General features: G+C 40.7%; 1 protein-coding gene across 4 annotated transcripts in view; it reads right to left on the reverse strand.

Annotated features, from left to right (window-relative positions):
- Positions 1 to 2851: 2851 nt before the first annotated feature.
- Positions 2852 to 19367, reverse strand: part of pnpla6 (patatin-like phospholipase domain containing 6) — a 30834-nt gene continuing 14318 nt past the window's right edge. For 2 of the 4 annotated variants that reach the window (XM_069665302.1, XM_069665303.1), the window contains 18 exons: positions 19243 to 19356; positions 19092 to 19167; positions 18824 to 18973; positions 18599 to 18662; positions 18146 to 18314; positions 17857 to 18039; positions 17519 to 17637; positions 16991 to 17147; positions 16615 to 16731; positions 16404 to 16473; positions 13198 to 13314; positions 11415 to 11531; positions 8676 to 8824; positions 8421 to 8573; positions 6583 to 6699; positions 6358 to 6454; positions 5949 to 6094; positions 2852 to 4652 (listed from right to left, as the gene is read on the reverse strand). In XM_069665302.1, coding sequence (XP_069521403.1) covers positions 4584 to 4652; positions 5949 to 6094; positions 6358 to 6454; positions 6583 to 6699; positions 8421 to 8573; positions 8676 to 8824; positions 11415 to 11531; positions 13198 to 13314; positions 16404 to 16473; positions 16615 to 16731; positions 16991 to 17147; positions 17519 to 17637; positions 17857 to 18039; positions 18146 to 18314; positions 18599 to 18662; positions 18824 to 18973; positions 19092 to 19167; positions 19243 to 19356 — 2184 coding nt within the window. In that variant the 3' untranslated portion in view covers positions 2852 to 4583. The remainder of the gene's footprint in view (positions 4653 to 5948; positions 6095 to 6357; positions 6455 to 6582; positions 6700 to 8420; positions 8574 to 8675; positions 8825 to 11414; positions 11532 to 13197; positions 13315 to 16403; positions 16474 to 16614; positions 16732 to 16990; positions 17148 to 17518; positions 17638 to 17856; positions 18040 to 18145; positions 18315 to 18598; positions 18663 to 18823; positions 18974 to 19091; positions 19168 to 19242; positions 19357 to 19367) is intronic. The other 2 variants (XM_069665305.1, XM_069665306.1) reach the window with 2 other exon arrangements.

Raw genomic sequence — 19367 nt, forward strand, 5'->3', positions numbered from 1 at the left:
AGTCAGGCAACTTCATATAAAATGCCATCCAGCCTTCTTATTAATGTTAAGTTTTGTTTAACTGAATTTCACTGTAAAGACACCAAAATGATGCTTAACTTTGCTGGACTCATTGTGACTCATGTGAGGCTGGTAATAATGTACCATTTCATATCCTCAAGTTGCTTCAGTGCCTTTTTAAACACACATTTAGCAGAGAGTTTGAGTTTACGGGTTTAAATTGATTACACAAACTACAGCTTCAGTGTTTTTCCTGCAGGTGTGAATGTTTCCATGTTGAACAGAATAATCCCACCTGCTAGTTTCTCAGCCTGTATTTATTTGAGGGACACGTGAATGCTAAACTGCACGCCTTCTTACATTTGTGAGACGTCATCTGCTTCTAAAGTTAATCTTTTAGTCTTTTTCAGGTTTATATGTCTTTTTTCTCTATCATGTCTTTTCATAGCTAACAGCAAACAATGTCAGTTATAGAACTAATAACATACTCGGTATTTAATACAAAACAGATTTCTGAACAGTTTTCATGTAGACACAGACCTTTATTATACTGTATGTTACATTAATATTAAATTTAAATTCATCTGCTCGTCCTCTACACCAGTGGTGGACAAAGTACACAACCTCATTACTTGAGTCAAAGTATAGATACTCCTGGTCAAACATCCAATACAAGTAAAAGTTGCTCAGTCTAATTATTACTTGAGTTAAAGTACTTGAGTACTTAAAAATACTTCAGTATTCAAACTACTTTATTTGTAGGCCGTAATGAAGTTTTTGCGAAACAGAGCGAGCATTTCAAATGATACGAATCATTCTTCATTTCAAAAATCTCAAACACGGGCTGAAGATATGGCCATTGGTGCTCAGGTGGAGAATCGTCATCCTTCTCTGCCGTAGCCATCGTTACCACCACTAAATGGAGCGCCTGATCTGAGTGAATCTGAGTTGCTCTGCGTTTAACAATGGAGACGTGTGAGGTTCAGGTATGGCAACACCACTTAGACAAACCACACGCAGAACTACACGAACACAGCTTATTGCCTTTCAGATTGTAGAAAAGAAAACTCAAATCAGCTGACTTCAGAGCAAAAGTAGCGAGTAATGAGAACATTCATAGAAACGTAGTGGAGTCAAAAGTACGATCTTACACACCTTTCAGCCCGGACAGCTGATGTGTTTCTGCACAAAGTGGGATTTTGTCACAACTACAGATGAAACATCATTAGCTGTGTTTTTAAATGGGTGCGTCTGAGGCTGTGACTTTAAGATTTCTGCATGGTATTAATATACATTTTTAATATTAATAAAGTCACAATTCTCTACAATGTTCATAAGATATTTCAGTTAAACCCTTGCAGGCTCTTCCTGGTAAAATATGGATACAGAAGCTGATAGTTTTCTTCAGTATCACCAGAGTGAAAAGGCGCCTCAGTTTTAGAAAACATAATGACAGTTTAGAGTACTTCTGTACATTATTCTAGAAATATGGGGCGATGTATTTAAAGTTAGTTTTGCCCTATTTTGTTTTACTCTCTGGAAAATCTGTAGAATATGATGAGAGTGCAGGACAGACTGACTCAGGTTTTACACATGTAGGCTGTGTACACAGATACGGAAGAACTAGAGCAATGTTCATGCATGTAAAAAGTTGAATGACAATCTAAATGATGTATTATATAGTAAGTATTATATATTTTAAAGCACACTGGTTGGTGTTACATTTCAAACTGGATTTTGTGTCTCATACTGACTGTTTGATTGTAATGATGAAAAGACTTCCAGACAGAGCACAGTGGAAAACACCATATAAGGTAAAAGGCATCTATACTGACCCACTATGAATGATGACATCAGAGATAAGGGTTATCATTCATAGTGCATCAGGGTCTCAATAGAAGAGTTGCTCTCCTCTTTTCTTCCTGTTCTCACTGTTCCCACAGCGCCTTAGTAAGTACATCCTCACAGCTAACATGTTGCTTTATTATTAATTACAGAGATGTCTATCAAAATGTCGTCATCAAGTGTTTCCTGATGTACAGTAGATTGTCCAGCAAAGTTTGTTCCTGTTCCTGTTTGGGCAAAGGGAATAAGGCAGTTTCCTTAATTGACATGTTTGGCTAAAAATAATCCCTGCTTTCTGTCTTTAATCATTATCAATTGATTTAATTAGCAGTAAACATCAAACAACTGAAAATGCAGCTCCGTCATTTTATTGTCATGAACATAAATGTACTGAGACAGATGTTTAGTTTTTTCTGCATTACACTTTTCATTGTTTGTAAATATTACTTATTTCTATCTGTCTGCTTGTTTGAATGAATTTTTTTTTTTACCTGTTCGAAATACATTTCAAATCAAGCTTTTTACTTTTTATTACTTTAAAAAACAATAACTGCGTGTGAATCATTAACCTGAATTAACATTTATTTATTTACTTTTAACTGATGTTATATTTTAATCTATTTTGTATTTGAACCATTTTAAAATAAAAGGATCGTTCTGACCGGACCTGTTCTTTTATCTTAATATATTTGTTTTTTTGTATCTTAACGTGTCATATTTGCTTAATGTCACATTTCTTGTAAATGCTCTTAATGTTCAGTTTTTAACTGTGTAAAGCACTTTGAATTGCTGTATGTACGAATAGTGCTCTATAAATAAACTTGCCTTACCTAAAGGCTTCATGCCTCAATAATGCTGGTGTTGACAATCATCTGATGAAGTAAACTTTAATATTTGATCTGCTCGTCATAAAACCTATTTTTCTGCTCATGTTCAGCTTTGACGCTTTGTGACAAACACAGACTGGGCGCATTAAAAGGTGTAAGAAAAACACTCACATATGACATGATTTGATCATCTGTTTTTATTCTTTAGTTTCCCTTGACACCTCAAGGTGGATGGTAATAATGAAACCAAACATCTTCTGAGCAGAGAATACTTCAAATATTTCAGTGCAAAACAGCTAAAGCCAAGTTATTTAAATTAGACCCCCTCCCCTCCTCCCCTATTTTAAAAAAGAAAAGCATTTGAAAAAGCCAGTAGTTAACACATATAAATAAAACAGATCTGAAGAGGAAACCCTTTTTGTTTCAGTGTTGGTTCCCTTGTTTTGCAGCAAAGCATCAACTTACAAATGTCCACCTCATATACATAAATCAATATTAACATGGTGTATATTATTATATAATCTTGTTACAATTTCTACAAGAGGTCCATATTAAATAAAGTGTTAATAGTTACATGAGGTGACTTTCTGCCTTGAAGTTAATAATTACTTTCTGTGTTTTATCTGTCAGAAGGACTAGATTTTTGAGAACTTGTTGGCTAGTTTTTAAAAGATTTTTGTAACTGTACAGTCTCAGATACACGGGCGTACAGTCCTCTTTTCCACAACACTCAGGAACCTTGAGTAGTGTATGTGCGACCTCTGTTTGGGCTCACCCTGATTTGCTGTGTAGTGTCGGTGAAATGATCGCTCTGTCCTCCACAGTCACTGCGAGTGGATCTAACACAGGTTGAAAAGGCATCGTCTTTATCTCAAACAAAACAGCTGAAACGCAACTTTTCACGCACGCGCACACACACACACACACACACACACACACACACACACACACACACACACACACAGAAATCATCTCATCCATCCATTTTCATTACATATTTCTCCATCCTTTGATCTGTTTAGTCTACCTACGGCGCAGCAAGCTCACTCTACTCTACGGTCGGTGAATTATAAATAAATTGAAATAAAATAACACCTCTCTAACTGGTCCGTCTCGTTTCTTCTCTAAACACTTTTACCTCCAACTTTCTCATCTCAAATCCACATTTCAAAAACCTCTACAGCTTTCATTCATTCTCTTTAAATCTTGCGTTGTGTGTCATAACAGTGGTCCAGCTCTGTTCAGTCTACTTCTGTGTCTACATAAACATCTATTCCTCCTACAGCTTCCTCTTCCTGACCCCCTATTATAACATCAACGCTGAACGTACATAACTCGTACTACATTCTAACACACAGGGCACACACACTCATCTGAACACGGGCACATGGTAAATTAACGGACCATGTAACGCGTGAAATCGTCAATAACGGAGTGCAGTGAAGATGAACCAACATTAGAGACACACATAAAGATTCAGCGACACGTGGGTCCATCTGGCCTTTTGAAACAGGAGAGTGAATTTGTGTCCCTGTTTGGTTGTGTTGGTTTCTGGGGGAGTCCCAGTTTTGGCAGGTCAGGGTGTTGGCAGGCAGGGATTCTGGCAATGTTTAATTTCTTAGTGTGAAAGCGATGAGCGGTAACCTCTGTGACAGAGATATGTCTTATTTAAGATTTTTTTTACGGTGGGGTTGGCATGTGATCGGATGAATTCAGTGTCAGGAGGAAGCCACTTGATGCAAAGAACAATTTAAAGAATGAACCGTGATTTCATCCAGAAAAACAAAAACAGTTTTTTCAGAAGTCGCAGGAGCGGAGCGTGGCATCAAAGTCTCCAGCCTCGACAACTTTGGACCCGTAATTTGGCCCTTGTTCTTGTTTGAACTCACTCTCCTCCTCCGTGGCCCGCTGTCAGCAGTCTGACACTTCAGAGGTGTCACTGGTGAGTTTCCTGCGTTGTCTCACAGGTTTGTCCTCATCCTACAGATAGAAGAGAGGGTGTTTTTAACTTGTACTTCTGACATCAAAAGGTGTCATCTCAGCAAACAAGATATCATTTAAAGTTGGATAAAACCTTTTGATTACCATGATCCCTGTTCTTTAAGGCGTTCCCAAACTTTTCAGGTAATGTATCACTATGTACAAAACTACATTTCACAAGTCACACTACTCATCGCACCATGCATGCATCTATAACATTGTGTATCATAATAAGGATAATTATGTCAGGTGTGATTTAATTTTTTTGGACCTTGGTTGCTTGCCATGTCAGCCATGTCATCTCCACTAATTCTTTTTAAAGCTGCTGTGAGGAACTTTCGGTTTGTGTTGATTTTGGCGCCCCCTGTGGACAAAGCCGTACCGCTTGTCTCTTTGCTGATTTTGTCCTGTGCATGTTTAAGTGGTGTTTTTTAACAAAAACTCTCATCCTGCTTTCTTTAACAGTCATATGTATCACTCACTTTAAATGTTTGCCCTGGAAAATGTAAACAAAGCCCTGCCAGTGGTTTCAGGCATTTAAAATAACTATATAGAAATAATCAATCTTGTCGCTGATTGTCTGGTTTGCTTTTGTAGCTCATGTAGAGTCAGTCAGAATTAATTTCAGTCTGTTTCATAACCAGTGAAAAACTCCTCACAGGAGCTTTAAATCAATGACTTAAAACTCCTAACGTGACAACATTTATTTAAAAGTAATAAAAAAGTTCTAAGTCAAAATTCAGCCGTACGTTTCTAAGCATGAGATAATTTCATTTCTCAAATATTTAAATGATTGAACTACTCGTTTCTTCAAATTGTTTTTGTAATGTTTATATACAAGTGTTTTGTGTAATAATTATTTTAAAGACATTTTTTCGTTTGAAGTTTAGGAGTACAATTGTTATGCCTTTCAGAAAGGCTCTTCAGTGCTGGCCAGTGTACTTTTACATGTGTTGCCCTGCAGCTGGAAAAGCTCTATGAATAAATCTGCAAACTGCTCTCTTGTTCCCAATTCTTCTTTTATTCTACTTGGACCTGATAATATTTCAATAACAAATGTGATGTCCATGTGATTTCTTTTCTTTCTTTCAGGATGCATCAATCCAACTTCTTCTCTGTATATACAGATTATAATACATCAGCGTAGGAATTCTGCAAATAATATATAAATATACTTATTAACAAGTCTGAAACTCAATCCTCACTTGATATAACTTAATAAAGGAAGGAAAAAGAGAACAGGGAAAACTGAGGCACCTAAAACAAAGTGTGACCCACAGTATCTGTGGTGCTTACAGTCTGAAAGACTCCATTCTGGCCCCACTCTCCTGGGGAGTGATCCTCAGGATCCTCTGCCTCTTCCTCCTCCTCCTCCCCCTCCTCCTCTCTCACCGTGTCCATCCCGTCCTCTTCGTACTCCGTCAGACAGTCTGACTCCTCCGCTGAACGGAGAGATTTAAAGGAGAAATTACAGAGAGAATTTATGACATGACTGAGCCGCCAGGTTTAGATAGCTGCCATAAACCATCAGGGACAGCTGCTACTGTGTTACAATAAAACACCAGGTAAAAGCTAAGACCCTTATTTATAACACTGATTAAATCTGACATGATCTTGAAAGGGAATTGTACATTTAGAGGAGGAGACAGCTGTTACAAGGACCTTAAACATGATGTGTGCGAGCTGTGTGAAAGCGATCATTCACCTTCTGCAGCTTCTGCCTCCACGTAGCTTTGGACCGGTTCTATCCTGGAAACGATCTCCGCAAGGTCAGTGAAGTCCGCTCCAGGACACGTGCAGGACTACGAGACAGATACCATCATTATGTACTGATGTAATATCTGTGATGGTGAACATGTAGTTATGTATCAACCATATAACAGATAATTTAAGGCTTGTGTGTGTGTGTGTGTGTTTGTGTTCTTCTCACATCAGTTATCTTGCTGTCGTTGTAGTCGGCTGAGCGGTGGTCCTTCAGCATGTTCTCGATGATGTCACCTCGAGCCCAACCAGTGAACAGCAACTTGCCGTGCTGGAAGCCCACGTCCTGAAGAAGTAGACATAGAAATGCAAAGCACTTTTTATTAAACCATCAGACATATGTTTAAGACATTTTAACACCTACAGTCTAAACTCACAGTGTCAAACCACCCAAAGAAACAATCTTCATGAAAACAACACACTGCGTTTCAGAGACATTTCAATAGGAGCACGGCTAAAGCTAGCAGTTAAAGTGTTGAACGAGTTAATACAAATACCCTGCTGGTTACTATTGTTGTTGTCTTTACCTGCCAGTTGCACCTTGAACATCACTGTGTTTAAAAATGCAACATTGTTTGGTGGCTTCAAGTGTGTATAACAGACACTCACATAAACAAAGCAGCAGCTTGTAATAAAACATGATGCAGATTTTTACAGCTCTGGAAAGATATCATGGTTGTAAACAATGAATCCTTTGTCTCTATGATTGTAATGTTACATGCAGACAGACTAGGATTTTATTGGTTACGCTTTGTAAACACAACATTCAATGTTGCCAACTCCCAGCTCAATGACACCCGTCCCTTTCTCACTGATGTGCGTTTACAATCTGAGCCCTGGTTTTTATACAGTCCCTGTCCTCACATCCACACCCGCCCAGAACACACAGCAAAAATAATAATACAAACAAAGCAGATAGGGTAACCACCAAACACTTCTACAAAAAAGGTAAAAATTGATGAGAATTTTTTGAGGAGCCTCATTAAAATGAATAATGTCTTCTTATGCATTGCTAATGTCTGTCTGAACATGGCCAAAGCCATTAAATCAAGTGCACATGGAGGGATGCCAGAGCAGCAGTGCCCTCTTTGCAAGATGAAGCAGAGGGGTTTGCTAGAGCCAAAAAGTGGTTTTTATTTGTTCTAATTTTGTCCCTGTTTGAGACGCTAGGTTACATAAACTGTTGTATACTGTATAGGCATGTAATTCTGACACTAAACAAAAGGTGGAGCCTTGTTTAAAGCCAAGCTCAAGGTGGCTGCAATTAGGTGTGTATTGGACGGTAACAGTTTTTGACCGTGTCAGCGTGACAAAGTGAGCGTTACAGAGTTTAGTGGTTTTATTTTTATTTTGGCTTTAATGAATGGAACCTGTTGTGTATGGATAAGAGATAATACGTTGGTGAGAAATTTGCATTGAAACTGAAAATAAGTGGATTGCTGAATTAAAAGTGGAAAAGTGCATTGGACATTGGTTTATTGCTTTGCCCAGAACACGCCTCTGGAACTAGCTCCCACTTTCACCTCTCAGTGGCTTTTTAAGCTCAATGTAGTTTTTTTTTTTATTTAAGTCACTACAGGGTTTACATTAACCACAATAAAAACGAGTATGAAACTCGGGTTACACTGCTTTGGTCGGCTGTGTCTCAGTGGTTGTCGTTTGCCTCTCAATTGGGAGGTTGGGGTTCAATCCCTGACTGCTACATGTCGAAGTGTCCTTGGGTAAGACACTGAACCCCAAATTGCTCCTGAAGGCATAGCCATCGCGTATGAATGTGTACAGATAATGATTGGAGATTGCCACTTAGGCCTTTGCAATCTGAGTGTGAATGAGTGTGTGAATGGGTGAGTGTGACATGTTGTGTAAAAGCACTTTGAGTGGTCGGAAGACTAGAAAAGTGCTACATAAGTACAGTCTATTTACCATATGCTTATCCTAGTCAGCGTTGAAGGGGGCTGGAGCGTATCCCAGCTGTCAATAAAAGTCAATATTGATGAAGTAACTCACGTAGATCTCGTCAAACTTGCCGAAGTCCATGGTCTTGAAGCGGTCGATGGGTGGTCTGATGTACTCGCAGTAGGCACTCTTCTTCACCACCTCTAACTGCCGCACACAGGACACGTAGGCCAACCGAGACTGGATCTCTGCCATGTCTGGTACCTGCAGCAGAGAGTGGAAACATCTTAAAGCTCAAATGTTGTATTCTTTATTTTAAGATGCTGTGTCACAAATAGTTACCACTGCTGCCCGCCCGTACTGTACCTTTACTTTCTCTGCCCAGGGATTGATCCGCTTCCACAGCAGCCACCAGCCAGACAGGCAGTCGCCATAGTTACAGAGGTCGGTTTCATCTTGGCTACCCACGTCGATGGCAATGACGGTTCTGGCGCCCATGTTTCTCGCAATGTCCGCTGTTGGACGTGTAACGTGTACACCAGCATTCACACGCACAAACGAACAAACATGACACAACAAAATCCAGCAGCAGAGATGGAACGACAATGAATCCGGTGTTATTACGCTTGTTTCAGGAGGATGTCATATATTCAGTTTAGGAGCCACAATGTTCAAAGAGACTTGTACCACAAAAACACACATTTTTAAACTGTCAGATACACTCGAGCATTTATGGCCAATAAGTGACAGATTTCTATAAAAGAAGAAAAGCATACATTCCTGTCCACTGAGCACAGGAGGTCATGACGTTTTGTATTCACTTGTTAGTGTTAAATAGAGCATTGGGATAGTGAGCATTGTTGTGGTATAAGCCCATTCAAAGACAGAAACAGGGACGACATCACACAAAGCCCAAAGTACTGATCCAGTCTGCCAAGAACAAATATAAACCCCACTGAAAGAGCCCAAACTCTTCAGGGAGAAGCCTAAAACAATGTTGCTTTCTCCAGGCTGACTTTAGCTGGATCAATCTTCGGGCTCAGAACGCACCACATTTCACAAACCTCTACAAGCAGTATTTCCTGCGAGATAATGGGACGTGATTCTCATACCAAGCAGACAATTAATAGAGCTCAGTCCAGAGCTTTGTGAAACATGGCTGTGTTTTATCCGAGACAGACAGAAACAGACTCAGGGGCGTTTCCATCTGCGTACCATTATATGTCCAACTTAAGTCTTAAGACCTGTTAACAGTACAGGAACATGTATGTTTGGTCTGGTGCATTTTCAAAGTGCTTTAAAGTTGCTGTGAGGAGTTTTTAGCTGGTTATGAAACGGACTGAAATTAATCATGATACCTTTATATGAGCTACAACAGCAAACAGAGCATCAGCAGCAAGATTGATTATATCTTTATAGTTATTTTTAATGCTGAAGATGTCCGACGAGGCCAAATCAGCCTTTTTTCTAAAGTTTCCACGGCAAAGATTTACGGCGAGTTATACATGTGAATGTTTAAAGAAAGAAAGATGATATTTTTTTGTTAAAAACACTTCTTATACATGTACAGGACAAGATCAGTAAAGAGATAAGAGCGTACGGCTTTGTCCACAGGAATCACCAAAATCAACACAAAGTTCCTCATAGGAGCTTTAAGGCGATAAGAATGGATTTGATGGTTCACAGATGAAAAAAAACCAGCTTCTCCCCCTTTTTTCAAGACAAATGTGACTCATTTCCCCCGGTTGTAATGAAGCAAATACAGAAATACAAAATAAAGCTTCAGTAAAATGAACACTAAATGTAGGGCGAGGCAATATGGTTGAAGTCAATATCCCAATTTTAATGAGGATATTTTCCTTTAGTGAAAATGTATGATAATCCCAACGAAAACAATCATCTTGAAGTTCAAAGCAGATGTGTGCCCCTGTTATGGGTAACATGAACTTCTTATAGGTGTAAAACAATAGCCTTTTTTACACTGCGGTTCCGCCTCAGCGCCATAACGAAGCTCCGTCCTCATGCCACCTGTAAAATTTTACATTGGACTAAGCAATGCCGGCGTAAAGCCGCCCCAGTGGTTGTTTTAAATAGCGTTCCGGCAATGCGGAAGCAAAACATGCGCGAGGTGTAAACAAACAGCGCGTGCTTCAAATACACACACGCACAGTGCTGTTCGCCCTGCCGGCTCAGCATTTTACGGACAGTTTACTCTATGACGCCTCTGTTACTACCTCCGATGCCGGCTCTGACGCGGAACGACTTCGCCCCACCATTCCGCCTCTGTCAGTCTACATAGCAGACGAAACGTAACAGAGGCGTAATAATCCCGCCTTGAACTGGCAGTGTAAAAAAGGCTAAAACTATGCGTTTACTTTAAAAAATTAGTATTAAGTATTTACAACCTAAAAATCAATAACCAATAATACTGAATTATTGCCCAGCCTGACAGGAAAGAGCTCATTTGTACATGAGGGGAAACGCACTTATCTCAAAGCAGACTGGTGTCTTATTGCATTAAAAAGCAAAATCTAAATATTGTTTCAAAAATCAGGAACTTGAATATCTTTTTTTTCAGTTTCAAATTTAACACCAGTGGTTATCCTGATTGGACACCTTTTTGACACCAGGCTGTTTGACTGATAAATACCACATCTCCCTCCCCAATACAGTATTTGTGTTTATTTGGTCATTATGTAATGTACACATGAATCCACTCTCAGAACAGTTTTAGGTGCTGACATTTTCCCCATCTAATATTAAACAACATTACAGGGTCTGATAAAGACATTTTTTATAACTGAGCTTACTCAGTTTTTATCTTTATCTCTTAAGACTCAAATTGTCTTAATTCATGATCTGAACGAGCTCAATAATCAGATGGGGAAAACTCCTCCATGTCCACCTGTCTCCCCTCCTTATAAATACCACCAACATCTACATACTTACCCAGCATATAAACAACATGATTAAACCCCTCTGAGTAATCATCCCCATCCCTCACTCCACCTCCCCACTCTTGTAGGGGGGGGCATCAGTTTGGTGGAGATTGAGGATAATATGTTGGTGGGGGGTAGTGGGTGGGGGGGTACCACCTCTACTTGCCTGGCAGATTGTTGATGTAGCCACCGTCCATTAGCAAGTTGCCATCTTTGGGGTCGCAGAGAGGCGGCAGATACCCCGAGAGGGTCATGCTCGCTCGCACATAGCGCCACAGAGAGCCTGACACACCAGGGAAGGAGGGAAGGAGGGGGGAGGAGGAAGGGGGGGATAAAATCTCAATAATGTTTGCTATAAGTTTCAGGTTAGTGTCAATGCAGACCGCAGTCCAAACGCCAGAGAGAGGTCAGACAGAGGAAAGAAGCCGATCCCTGCAAAGGCGAGGACTGCGGTTCTGCCCACCTTTAGACTCTGCTGTAACCACTGCAAACCTCATTACCTTGCACAGAGACCCTGTGTGACTTGTGCGTAAGGTAAAAAAGTAAATGGCAACCATCACAGAGCACCAAGGCTGTTTGGATCTCCAAACTGTGTCCCATCTGCAGCACTTTATAGCAGACAACAGTAAGAATTTACAGATTCTTTATACTTAAGCTGAAACCAATCTTGATAAATGGAGTAGGAGCAGCATACATATTGAAATGGATAATAATGTCAGAAAAGGAGCAGCAAATGTTAGGACACTGTTTGGAGATCCTTCACCGTGAACATGGCAGGGAAGCACCCAGCCTGCAGTCCATCTCAGAGCCAGCAGGGGGCAGGAGCAGGCCGGGTGCTGCATGGGTTGGAAGGATAAGGAGCACCACAGAGAAAAGCGAGGAGTGCAACTGTGCGTGGAGTATATGTGAATGCAGAGGAAGATTTCTTTTGATGAAATATGACTTTTAAGGGATTCATACCACATATAGATGTCCATTTGTTTACTTCAGATTTAATGTAACTTAGGGGCGTTATTCAGTTTGTACAGGAGCTACGATGGGCGACAGCAGGATCCAGAACACATGTTCCCAAATAGTTTAAAAGAAACAGGAAAAAAAGGTAACACATGCCATCAATATATATTCATGAGAAATATATAGATTAGCTAACGGTGTCTTAACATAACACTGGCATGCACATAGAAGCAAGCAAAGCCAGGGGAGAGGACAGGAGCTGTGTGGGAGAGGCTGAACGTGTTCCTGTAGGCAGAGGTGACTGAAATGAAAAAGGAGCAATTTGACAAGGACCTCCTAACGGGGAAACAAGCTGCTGCTCAGACCAAATGACAAACACATTTAAGGCCCACTGAAACGCACAATGATTCACTGCAACAACAACAGACAGATGTGATGTTGACATGGTGCAGCCCTTCACTGAGGCACAAGTGTCAGCTTTCTTTATCTACAACGCACAGTTCTGTTTGGTCTCAACATTAGATCAGCCACACTGACTTTTTTCTTAAAAATCTAAATGCAGTAGTGTGTGAAAGCATCTGTGTTTACAATCCCTATCCAGAACTTTATAGATATAAAAGAAGAAAGATTTTAGCAGGTAGAGAAGCACCAGAAGAAGCCAGACCATCATGCATCTCTCTATGACTCTGATACGTCCAGACATGCGGGCAAATCCTCACATCTAATAGCACAGTGAAGTTCAGGGTTGATATTCGGAGGTGTGTAATGCACTAAAGGCCATTATTTAATGGAAGATGAGGCACTGAGTGGATCAATCCTTTGATATAAATTGGATTAAGTCTTTCCTTCCAAACCATGGGCTCCCCATGTCCACCTGGTCAGTGTGGGGTTAGTTACGAGTGAGAAATTGGGAGGGAGAGGAAGAAAAAGGGGGAGGGTAGCCGAGTGGTTGATCGGGGAGGAGGTTTTTGGTGAGCGGGTGTTTAAAATCTGACCTGGGACATTGTTAACATAGCAACCATCCACAAGCAAGTGGCCATCCTTGGGGTCGCACAGGGGAGGTAAATAGGGGGTGTAGGAGGCGCTGGCTCTAACATAGCGCCAGACGCAACCTGTCGGGAAATGGAGATGGAGAAGGAGGAAGACATCAAATATGGGCCGGACTCCACGTCACAGATGGAGAGAGTGAGAGAGAGAGATAGAGAGAACAGAGAGAGGAGAATGCTGAAAAAGAGAGGAAGAAGGCGATACAGAGAAAGAAAACTGCCCGCAACAAAGAGAAGAAGAGAACAAGACGCTTCCAGGAGCGAGACAGAGAGGACGGGGGACACAATGTCAACATTTTCACTGAAAATAAAGTAAAGTGGAATATGTGGCCATTTAAAAATTAACAACTCTGAAGCCAATTAGCAAAACCATTCAAAGACTAACCACAATAGAGATTGTTTAGGACAATGACAAGTTACCAAAGTATCAACACAATACAACTTTGTGACTCAGAGCTACAAGTTACAGCATCTAGACTTAGTCCCACTGAAGTCAGTCTGATGTAAATGTGCGGGATGAATGAAACCAGATGTGTGTACATTAGCTTAAAAACAGTCATGCAACATTTGTTTGATGTTTGTTTGTTCATTGAGCGAATTACAGCAATAGTATTAGCGTTGTTAGATGTCTGGTCCGACAAGCAAGGAGGGAGGAAGACAAGCAAAGAGAGGAGGAGAGAGACAGAGAGTCTAAGAGAGGGAGAGGGAAAGAGAGAGAGACCAGAAGAGAGGCAGAAACAGTGAGAAAGATAAAGAAAGAGGGAGAGAGAGGGGTCAAGCCCATCATTTAAAATAAATACTCCTGGGCGATAAACTAATATTATCCAAAGACACTGTGTACCTAACACCCAAACAGACATATTCAGAATAGCACCACTCTAGCAGTGTTGGACAAAAGCACTCCAGAAAAACTACAGGAAGCACAGAATGGATGTAGGGATATTGAAGAAGCAACATGGGATGTCATTAAGGAGGAGGGGACGTAAAGGCAGGGTGGAGTGTTCTGGATCCTACATGTTGACATGGACATGGGAGGGGATCAGCGTTTTGGGGTGAGCTACTACACAGGTTATATAGTCTAATCTGTAACCTAGGCATGGCAGCTCTGTGATGTCTCTCAATGTGCAGAAAGAGCTAATTTAAGGAGTTTATAGAGGGTGTAATCTGGGAGTTTTAGACACAGATGTGATGATCGAGAATATAATGAAACAGCTACAGCTTTCATCAGTTTAGCATATGTAAAGGAATGAAATGTTAAGACGGAAGAAGAACTTTGATAGATATAGAAAAGAAAACAAGATTGAAAGATTAAAAAGAAAGGAGGTAGAAAAGGAAGAAAGAGGGAAGAAAATAGTGCAGTAAAGTAAAAGAGGCAGATGATGTAACAATGAGACAGAGAAAAGGGGAAAGGCTTTGCTCCAGCAGTTAGTTCATACACATGCCACAAGATGCAAACAGAAGTTTTTCTCTGCAGGAATCCTGCCTGCAAACCCCTCAAATCCAGAAATCAGCCTGAATTATAATGGTTTAAAATGCTGCCATTACAAACAAACAAGCAATGTCTCAATTTGATAATATTGTGACTAACAATCCAGCACTACATTGATTTCGCTAAAAAGTGAAGCAGCATTGAAATTGGCTCACTGGATTTGTGGGGTCAGTCAGGCGTCCTTTCAGGCTACATCTACTTAAGCTAACATTAGTGATGGTGCATTTCTTTACTCAAGTCAAACAGAACACATTTCACTGTATATCAGCAAAAACCGTCACAAGCATATAAACATCTACACGCTGCTTTCTTTTGCACATCTTTAGTGAAATCTCTTTTTAAGCACTTGGTTGTGGTATACTCCAAACAAGATTAAAACTGGCCTGCTTTGGGAGTTAAAATGTAAGATTTGCATCTAATTAAAATGATCAATAATGTGATTATATTTGAAAACTTAACACGTAAATTTCTTGTTGTGAGGAGGTTCTTGGCTTCAAGTGAGGCTCAAAAAGTCCTCCAGCTGGCTTTCAAATGGACGCACCTGCAGTCAGAGTAACTTTGACAACACACCAGCTTCAATTCAGTTTGCAGTATACCTGCTTTAAACATAAATCTGAGAGCATGCAGTCCTGTCATTCTAAACAATATATAAGCTAGTTAAAAGTGTGTATTGCTCCATGTTGTGTCTTTTAATATAAAATGTCTAGACTTGTTTTTATAAAGGATACAAGTCAAAAATGCTATAGGACCTAAAGTCAACTCTAAAATCAAGGGAGTGTCACAACATGGCAACATCGCAGTTACTATGCTGCTTTACTTCATACTAACTGCTGCAAGCATTATTCACCACTTATTACACGGCTGTGGTAATACTTGGTTCTAATTACGGCATTCAGAGGTCCTTTTAATGTAAGTAATAACAGCTAGCTTAGCTCATTTTAAGGTAAGTAGTAACAGCTAGCTTAGCTCATTTTAATGTAAGTAGTAACAGCTAGCTTAGCCCATTTTAATATAAGTAGTAACAGCTAGCTTAGCTCATTGTAATGTAAGTAATAAAAGCTAGCTTAGCTCCTTTTAATGTAAGTAATAACAGCTAGCTTAGCTCATTTTAAGAAGGCTACAGAGTTAACTGTTGCTATGGACGCAGCTCTCACTGTGAGTGTAACAGGCTATTTTTAAAGGGAAAACAGAAATATATTCATTTTCAAATTAATCAAATAATTTAAAAAACAATATTTTGTGTCAAATAATTGATTTCTAAAGTAAAAAGTCATGTCGGGGTCCTGCTCATCCTGACGGGGTTCCATTCTGCGATAAGAACCTGCTCACTATTCATTATCTCTTTCTTAATCACTTTTGAAACATGAACTGATGAAGATTATACACATTAGTAGTAATTAAAAGCAGTATTGTTGATTACATTGGGATAATTAAGAAACGTAATTACTCATGCCCTTTATTTTGCTTGTTTTAGTATGTGTGTGTTTGTTTGTTTGCATGTATGTGTACTTATCTACAGCTGTATGTAGATAAACATAAAAATGAATCAAAAAGCATAGTACTGACTTGAGGTTGTGTCAACCTTAAATAATCCAATAGGCCAATGACAACAGTAATAGGATAAAGAGACGTAGCGGTCTCTGTAGTCAGCTCAGCTGTCACTTACCATCCTGGTGAACACGCATGGCTGAGGCTGTAATGTCAGTGGTGACGTTGAAGTATGGCAGCCACAGGTCCTGAGAACACAGAAAATATTTCAGTGTCATAAACATTATTGTTATTTTCTTCCTTGTGATTCAAAAACATTACCCACATACTGCTGTGGTAAATAAATTCTGTCTGAAGTTGAAAAAGGATTTTGTTCTGCAGTCCCTCACCTCGGCCTGCTTGTCCTGGAACACTTTATAGATGCTGGTGTTGAAGGCAGAGCCAGAGAACATGGAGGTGATGGGATAGGTCAGGTCCAGGACTGTTTTAAATACGGAGTTCATTGCCTGTTGAACAATTAGAAACAGAGAAATTGTAAAAGTATATTGTTAGTACCCTCTTCTTTTTCTGAGAAGTTGCCCTGGTTGCTTTTCCTTCTTATCAGCTTTTAGACATTCTTTTTTTTATACACTGAATAGAGTTGAATTAAAGGCTGCTGGTTAAATTAAATCTTTTTCATTTAAAAGCAAAGCTAAAAAATGTCCGCTACGACATACAGGCAATATAGAAATGACTGATGATGTAATGAACAAACGTGTGCTGTACCTTGGACCACTCTCTGGCTCTCTGTTTGGTTCTGACGGCGCTCCTCTCCTCAGCGTACAAAGCACCAATGAATGAGCCAATTGAGGTCCCGCCCACTATGTCAATAGGAATCCCGGCTTCCTCCATAGCTTTGATCACACCCACATGTGAGCAGCCTCTGCATGAAGGACAAACAGTCAGGCACATTAGATGACCTCATATGTAAAACAGGTAAAACATGACTTGAGACATTCATTTGGTAGGTATAGGTATAAAAGAGAGGTATAAAAAAGAACATTTTCAAAATTCAAAGTACTAATTACTGAAGTTTCCAAATAAAAGAAATGGTTAAATTTAAGGGTGAAAACACAATTGTACATCATAAAATCATCCTTGCACCCTGGGAATGTAGAACTCGCTTCCTAGTATAGGCCCCTGGGCTGCCAAGTTGGCAGACTGCATATTGAGTTTAGTAAAACAGTAAGACTTGTTAGACACAAACTGATCGCTCCATGTCTTGACAAATAGTTGTGGCTAAGCCCTGCTCACCTAGCTCCACCTCCTCCCAGCACCAGAGCGATGCTGTTTCCGGTCAGGACTCGGGCCAGCCGAGAGAAATCACTGTGCCTGTCTGCCGTTTTCTCAAACACCTTCTCGTAAACGTCCCTCTGCACAAACACAGAAAATACACGTCAGATCCAGTAAGGGTCTAACATTCAGCAACAAAAGACAGTTATAAAGGAGTGGCTAATTTATTTCACCATCCACTAAGTCATCTGTTTCTTAACAGCACAGCAGACCATAACAATGTATGAATATGTAGTAGACTACAGATAAACAAATTCATAAAGAAACAGTAACCAATGACATAAACGTTTGTGACGTACCAGTTTGCTGGGGCTGCGTCTGGAGAAAACCCTGCGGGGACACTTAAGATGCAGATGCCCGGAGCACCAGCTGCGCATGTTGAGCCACTCAACTGTCCTGGAGGGGCCTGGACCATCCTCTTTGTGCAGAAGGACCAGCTGCTTCAGAGCCCGCACGGCTGTGTTCTCCAGCATCTGCTCCAACTGGAGGGGAAGAGAGGAGGAGGGGAACAAGAGTTAGACATGGAGAAAAGATATACTTGTTTTTATTTTTTAAGGTATTTTTGTTACTTTATTTTCACACACATACCTCTCCAAGGGCAGGTTCCTGGTCGCCCAGGCCGACGATGAGGATGCAGTCAGCCTGGCGGATGCAGCGCTGAGTCCACGGGGTCATGCTGTTGTCCGTCTGGTACAGGACAATCCGATTAATGTCCTCCTGCTGGGCCAGCCAGCCGGAGAGACGGTACTCATGGATACTGATTGACACAAGAGAGCAGGGATGAGGACATGAAGCCGCATTTTAATTCCCCAAACCAGACACAAAAAGTGATTGAGATGAATGGACAGTAGTAAAGGCCATAATGTCAGGAAGAAGTACTTCGGCGACATAGTGAGTGCAACTGATGGTGATCATTATAGACTGATTTAATTAGGGGAAAAAAGAGGGAAGGACATAATAAGAGGGGTTGCAGTAGGAAGCTTTTGTAATGATGCTTGAAAAGATTAAGAACTGAGATGTTTCCTGGATTGTCAGACTGACCTGTCCAAAGCAGAAGCACCCAGTCGCTCTCTGATGATTTCACTAGTTAACAGCAGAGTGGGCCCTGCAGGTGTCAAACAAACAGTGACAGTGCAGAATGTAAAACTTCCACATGTGTATTTAAACTGGTTTTATCTGCACAATTAATTTAGTGTACTAAAGAAATCTAGAACTTTGGTACGAGCAGGATCTAAACAAGAAATCAAAGACATGTTTGTGGCCTACCGATGGCGCTGAGGGCGTGGCTCAGCTCCAGGTTGAATGCGTTTATTGGCACCTCATCACAAACAGGGAGGACAGCCACAGTGGAGAGGTTGCTCGCAGGGTTGGTGACATCAGCACTGGTTGTCATAGTGGGCAGACTCAGGGCTGAACCTGGAAGACGGGATCAAAGTGTGTGAATGGAGTATACTTTATGTTAACTGCATCAGGCTGGACAAACTAAAAACAATGTGCTTATGTGCACGCTAAATGCTCCCTATCACCACTTTACCTGAGAACGGCCCGCGGCCCTGCTGCAGGTTCCCAAGAATCTTCTGGCCTAACAGGTGGATCAACCTCGTCACCACCTAAACAGACATCAACCATCAGAAACACTTCAGCTGCACACACAGGCACGACAAGATTGAGACATATGCACTGACCTGAGGATATCGTCTTTTGATGTTGTTGAGCGTTCCCTCGGGCAGTTTGACCAGCTCTGTGTCTCTCACAGCGTGGACCGTGGTGGCTCTCGGCTGTCTGGTCAAAGCCTCCACCTAAAGTTTTA

The sequence above is a fragment of the Semicossyphus pulcher genome, unplaced genomic scaffold (genome assembly GCF_022749685.1).
Source record: "Semicossyphus pulcher isolate SPU_LCO1_2020_fin unplaced genomic scaffold, fSemPul1.0.p SCAF_17, whole genome shotgun sequence".
NCBI classification, from domain to species: Eukaryota; Metazoa; Chordata; class Actinopteri; order Labriformes; family Labridae; genus Semicossyphus; species Semicossyphus pulcher.